This window comes from Amyelois transitella, chromosome 26, assembly GCF_032362555.1.
Source record: "Amyelois transitella isolate CPQ chromosome 26, ilAmyTran1.1, whole genome shotgun sequence".
Classification (NCBI taxonomy): domain Eukaryota; kingdom Metazoa; phylum Arthropoda; class Insecta; order Lepidoptera; family Pyralidae; genus Amyelois; species Amyelois transitella.
This window is the reverse complement of record NC_083529.1, coordinates 424,043-430,991: the sequence shown is the minus strand read 5'-3', so window position 1 is coordinate 430,991 and position 6,949 is coordinate 424,043. Positions and strand designations below refer to the sequence as shown.

The window sequence follows — 6,949 nt, the reverse complement described above, 5'->3', positions numbered from 1 at the left end:
TGCAGCCTGTAGCCTCAATGGTAGCTGTGGTGCCCCGCGGAGCCCTGGGGCCTGCGCCGCGACCCCCGCCCCTCATCATAGCGCCGGCCGACCCGCAACCACCACCCATGAGGTACTTCGTTTTTAAGTTACTTTGACGACATGATTATGGTGACTCGGAATGAATTGCTGATTTTCAATTTACATTTATTTTGGAAGCTGTTTCAGTTTTGTTTTTGTTTAGTGTCGTATGGTTTACGGCACTTAAGTATAGATCCGCTCCGTTTCTTCCAGTGGATGTCGTAAAAGGCAACAAAGAATAAATTAAAAAAATCGATTTTTTTAAGCGATGGGTTATCAATTTGCCGCTATTTGAATATCAATTCCATTATAAAGCCACACAGCTAAATGTGACCTTCAGTCTTTTCAATGCTGTTGGTTCTGTCTGATATAGACATGACTATATGTATGTATTTATAACGAAAAATTATGACTTCTAAAATTTTCTTTGCTAGCAAATTTTACATGGCGAATCTAAATTCGTGAAATTCGATTTCGTTGAAATTCGTGAAATTAATAAAAATGGTTTTATTTTTACATTCTGTCATGGTTCTAAAACAATGACAGAATGTAAAAAAAAACACATTTTTCTGTCATTTACAAATAAACCACATGACTTATTGATAAAATTTCCTCCTCCACCAGGTTACCTCTAGACATGGCCGTGCGGGGAAGTGAACCTGAGTCCTTGAGTTACGAGGTGCAGCTCAACAAGGACTCAGCCCTAGGGTTGGGGATAACAGTCGCAGGCTACGTGTGTGAGCAGGGTGAGTCTGTCTGTTTGTTTGTTTGTAACATTTTTATTGCGCATAATAATAAATATAACCTGCTTAGAGTTAAGTTATCTTTTTTTTAAATTATTTTATGTTGTAGTACCCGGTTGACCGAGCTTTGCTCGGTCTACCAGAGATGGCGCTGATATAGTTTCTTAAAACGCGGTTTTTAAAATGTTTATCTTGGGAACCGAGCTTTTCTCGAACCTAGGACCTTGATAAATCGATTCCTTGAGCCGAAAAACCCCTAATCTGTAACTTTTATGAAAATCGTTGGAGCCGTTTCCTAGATCCTGATTATATATATATACAAGAATTGCTCGTTTAAATATATTAGATTTGAGAAGCTTGTGTACGTTGAGATATTTAAATAAAAAAAATATTACATATTACAAAACAGTTATTGGATTTAGAAGAATATGTAGAAAGGCGGACTTATCCTAAATGGGATTTTTTTTTATTTAAACCGTTTATATACGTATTCTTTTTTCTATTGGTGCTGGGAACCACACGGCACCAATAGAAAAAGGATGTCATTTCAGGACTCCATCGCTTTCCACAGATGACTGGAGCGAAGATACGGGCGATAACTATTCTCATCAAAAATGGAGGAAATTTTTCTAGAAATAAGTAGTGCACTTGTACTGAATTTCTCTTCAGTTTAAGTTCTATTCTTACTTTTTCCTTGATGAACATAAATAAATAAAAAAAAAAAAAAATATTGGCTCAAACCAAACCTTTCATTCGTCAGTTGAAAAATAAATCCATTCCGTCACTAACCAAGTTACAATATAAACTGGTTTGTCTGTCTCCGCGAGCGATAGCAACGTTAGGATACTGGGATCCATTCCCAACGAAGATAGTCCCGTTTTAGATCATAGAAAAGAGTAGATATTGCAAATGTATTTGAGATTCAAGAGCTAAGTCGTAAGGTCGTGATCGTTCTTTGTTTCATGTCAGATTAAAAAAATAAAGGTATTGAAATGTGTCTTTCGATTTTAGATCATCTGATTATTTTTTTCTCTGTATCTTTAATCACAGCATGTGTTCAATTTAAAACCTATATACATAGGCCTGATTATGGTAATTGTGCCGTGTGGTTCCCGGCACCAATAGAAAAAAGAATAGTATCACTGCATTTCTTTCCCATGGGTGTCGTAAAAGGCGTCTAAGGGAAAGGTTTATGAAGTTGTGATTCTATTTTCAGGCTATAAGCTATGGCACTATTTGAATCTCAATTCTATGCCAAACATCTGAATCAAAATAAACATGAAACAGAACTATGGAAACATGCCTATCACCCTTGAAATTACTGTTGGCTTTGTCTACCTCGCAAGGGATATAGACATGATCATAATAATATCACAGACATATCTCCTTATTTCTGTAATCCGGTGTAGAAACGGTCCACCAACGTATATACGAATCCCACTGATCCGATCGTCTTTGAAATGGCTTTTTGTAATGGTAATAAGATTCTGAGTTACATAAATAAGTATCTTTCTTTTGAAATGTGTAGCAAAATATTTGGCATAATGTGTTATGACCTAAGATGTTTGTAAGACGAATAGAGTACGCACGCGACTTCGCTCGCGTAAAAGAAAATTCCCGTTTGTTGCCGTTCTCGCGGGGATTTCGGGAAATCCTATTTTAGTGAATATACAAGGACCACATAATGTGACTTATATGCCAAACTAGAACCCCGGGAATAATCATAATCATTTATTCGTTTTTGGATTTGGGTTGTGCGTTGATATGTCAGTCAATCAGTGAGTCAGTATTCTCTTTTATACAGTTTTTTTTTAAATTGACAAATACATTAGCAAAAAGCAAGCCGGATGTAATCCTATTGTCCTCGCTAATAATATAATAAAAGCGAAAGTTTGTGAGGATGTGTGTGTGTTTGTAACTATTTAACATAAAAACTACTGAACGAATTTTCTTGAAACTTTTCATTGATATTAGTGATATGGCTTAAACACTGAAATAACATTAAAAGTTAAAATTTATTAACATTACAATGGTTGAAGTCGCGCGTAACAGGCAGTCCTAACTAATTATATAAATGCGAAAATAAGTTTGTTTGTTTGTTGTCTCTTCAAGCGTTATCTACAGAACCAATCTTCTTAAAATTTCGTATTAATAAATTAATAATTTGAAGAAATATATAGGGTACTTTTCATCCCGGATAAAACTACAGTTTCCATGATAGAAGCCAATATTCTTTTGTAGATGGCGTTAATTCCACGCTGACAAAAGCTATTTCAATATATATATATATATATATACATATATATATATATATATATATATATATATATATATATATATATATATATTTTATATCCAAAGAATATAAATAAATATAAACGGGACAAATTACACTGATTGAGTTAGCCTTGAAGTAAGTTCGAGACTTGTGTTACGAGATACTAACTCAATGATACTATATTTTACAATTAATATTTCTATAGATAAACATCCAAGACCCAGGCCAATCAGAAAAGTTATTTTCTCATCATACCCTGGCCAGGATTCGAACCCAGGACCCCCGGTGTCACAGACAAGCGTACTACCGCTGTGTTACGCAGGCCGTCAAAAGAAGCTCAGAATAATTTATCAATTCTAGTGAAACAGTGCCAAGTAATAGCGAATAGTAGTTGGAAATTAGGGTGATGCCAGACAGAACAAGTTGTGAGGTCACCAAGTTTAGACATGTCACAGCTATTGCCAGAATTCTCCGAAAACATTTCAGATAGATTTGTTTTCGCCATTGTAGATTAGGATTTCATGATGTAGATTTTTGTAACAGCTTTTTCCAGCGTCACACGAAAAAAAATAAAACACAAAATCTAAATTAAAGAACATCTTGATTAAAAGTTGTGTTAAAAAAACTTGAAACGCAATGACCTTAAGGATTAATTATCACGTCACGATTTGAAAACGAAATGATGAAGTATTTTATAAATAAAATTTTTCATAAATCACTAAAAAAAATAATAGAATCACTCTTTCTTTTTCCCATGGATGTCGTAAAAGGCGACTAAGGGATATGCTTATAAACTTGGGATTCTTCTTTTAGGCGATGGGCTAACAACCTGTCGCTATTTAAATCTCAATTCTATTATCAAGCCAAACAGCTGAACGTGGCCTATTAGTCTTTTCGAGACTGTTGGCTGTCTCTAGCCCATAAGGGATATAGACTTGACTAAATGTATGCATGTATTAAAAAGTTGACATTTAGTTGGTTCAAATACAGTTTTACTTACGAAGAAAAATTGAAAATACGTAGATAACAAAAAGTTTCCTTAGCCAAATGCGGAAAACTGTAACCTGACGTGTCTATTTAAATTTATGTCTATGTATCTAAAACGAGACGAAAATTGAGCTCAGGTTAATTTTAGAACACCCCACGGCCTTCTGAGCCCAGTACGGTCAGCGCAAAATCTTTGAAAATCACTTAACTTTTGACGGTTTCAGTTAAATGCTCGACATGACAGAATTACACTTAAGCTTAATCTAGTACGGTTAGCTATATACATATGTATATTTAAGTATTAGCTTCTATCGCCGTATTAGCTTATTAGCGTATTAGCTTCTTGTGCCGTGTGGTTCCCGGCACTAATACAAAAAAGAATAGAACCACTACATCTCTTTCCCATGGATGTCGTAAAAGGCGACTAAGGGATAGGCTTACAAACTTGTGATTCTTTTTTAGGCGATGGGCTAGCAACCCGTCACTATTTGAATCTCAATTCTATCATTAATGAGACGGAGAATCCTATTATTTTTTTTTTATTAGTGCCGGAAACTGCACGGCCCAATCGCATCTACATTACGAGTATATCTAAAATGATGCGGTTGTTCACAGAGGAGCTGAGTGGTATATTCGTCAAGAGCATCAGTGAAGGCAGCTCTGCTGATCTCTGTGGCAAGATACAAGTCAATGACAGGATTGTTGAGGTAAGAATCATCCTAGAATAGAAGTCATGTTGTTACGTGTTGTTTACAGGCTCTTTTGTGCGTGATATACAAAATGACAAGTTAAAGATTGCCTTCTACCTCCTAGCTTTAGTCCCAGTTGCGTCCTCATCACTCAGAAGAGGAGTATGGTATGTCTTTGACCATGGATCTTAGATTGGGTGAGTCAGGTTTATATACGAAACGATCTTCGCAACGTTTTCAGGTAAACTTAACCCGTATTGGATCGATCATGGTTACACATCCAAATGCCTGAATGTGCAGGTTTCCTTTCGATTCTCTCGTCGTAAGAGCATCGTTTAGTTTTCAAACTAATGTACATAACTTCGAAAATAGTCATTGGTACATAGTTGAGCTGGGATGGGAACCTGTACCTTCGGCGCATCACGCATTTCTCAAGGAAAGATGCCAAAACTGTGTGAAAACACAAAACAAGTGACCTGATTAGCGTGTCAGGAACAACACGGCATAAGAAAAATAAGCAAGCGTAAATTAAAATTCAAGAGAAAACATCTGCTTTTCACAGTTCATTTTGATAGGCGTCATTCTGCAGTTTACTCCATCGCCGTGTTTATTAACACGCAGCCGACGTAAATCGCAAGCAACTTTGTTTTGCCACTGAATGCTAATGAGGCACGCCCTTAAAATTCTATTCATTTAAGCCGCGGTTTTTGTACTTATTATACAAGTAGTACTCTCTTTAATAATAGACAATGGTCTTTGTCTTGTTATTAAACTTGGATTTCTTTTAATCATTCCACAAATGTGCTATTCGATTCTTATTCTACAAATAAGACCGAAGAAATATGCCATTGCCCTTTAAGTGTTTCCTGAAATTATTTCCAATTAGCAAACCACACCTAGGTTTTGCACGAGTGCAATGCTAATGTGATATGTTTATTATTTAAATTTAAACCTTACTCTTGAATCAGTTATCATAATCAATCAAAAAAGAGAGACAGATAGCGTGATTCTACTTTTTTTCTAAACAACTATCTCAATTACACTAATATGATTACTGTCTAGTAAACATAGGTCATGTTCAGCTGTTTGGCTTAATGATATTAGATTAGTCTTTTCATGACTTTTGGCTTTGCTTTTTTATGTCTTGCGGGATATAGACATAAATATACATGTGCCGTGTGGTTCCCGGCACCAATGAAAAAAGAATAGGACCACTCCATCTCTTTCCCATGGATGACGTAAAAGGCGACTAAGGGATAGGCTTACAAAATTGGGATTCTTTTTTTTAGGCGATGGGCTAGCAACCTGTCACTATTTGAATCTTAATTCTATCATAAAGCCAAATAGCTGAACGTGGCCATTCAGTCTTTTCAAGACTGTTGGCTCTGTCTACCCCGCAAGGGATAAAGACGTGACAATATGTATGTATGTATGTATATACATATATCTAATGGACTGGCAATCAACTGTAATAATTTAATTGTTTGAGCGGAAAATATTATAACATTATTTTATACATGAATATGGTGATAGTGAAGTGATCAAAAATTCCCTGAAATTCGAATTTTAGAAAACAGAGCACGAGATATCCAACGTCACATGAAAATACATTATACCTGCATATCTCTATATTTGTATTACTAAAGTAACACAAATTCATCCGTATAAATTATACCCAGTTTATTACACTATATAATATATTTAAGTTACCCAATTCCCGGCCGTATGAAACAGAAACACCAGGTAGATTTACTGCTGTAGTGTATTGTGTTACAAGACTAACAAGCGACCAACTACATTGTCACGCTGCGATGCGAGTTGCGAGCGAATGAGGCGGAAACAGCGGAATTAATTCGCACCGACGTGCTTTGTGACCGGTGACACGCTACCGTCGTAAATGAGTGAGCGTGACAAATTCGTTTAATTAATTTGTCTATATTTGTTGCTTGCCAGTGGAAACTAGTCTTTGTCAACTCTAGAACATAGGCGTTATTCGTACATTATTGTTGAAATGTATTATAACTATATGGAAATTCTTCCGCGCGAAATCTTATATTTCTGATTTTGTGAGAGTTTATTAGTGCTCAATGCTTAGCTCTCTAACACACTTGTTAAACTTCAGATTCAGCTGTACATTGTCTACTTATCCTAGCTATAAAATAATTTTATATTAATTATTGATTGTGTTACAA

General features: G+C 35.6%; 1 protein-coding gene across 1 annotated transcript in view; it reads left to right on the top strand.

The window, feature by feature from the left end:
- Window positions 1-61: 61 nt before the first annotated feature.
- LOC106131717 (uncharacterized) overlaps window positions 62-6,949 on the top strand; it is a 102,876-nt gene continuing 95,988 nt past the window's right edge. Inside the window, exons 1-3 of the mRNA XM_060951883.1 lie at window positions 62-112; window positions 685-806; window positions 4,684-4,775. Coding sequence (XP_060807866.1) covers window positions 108-112; window positions 685-806; window positions 4,684-4,775 — 219 coding nt within the window. The 5' untranslated portion in view covers window positions 62-107. The remainder of the gene's footprint in view (window positions 113-684; window positions 807-4,683; window positions 4,776-6,949) is intronic.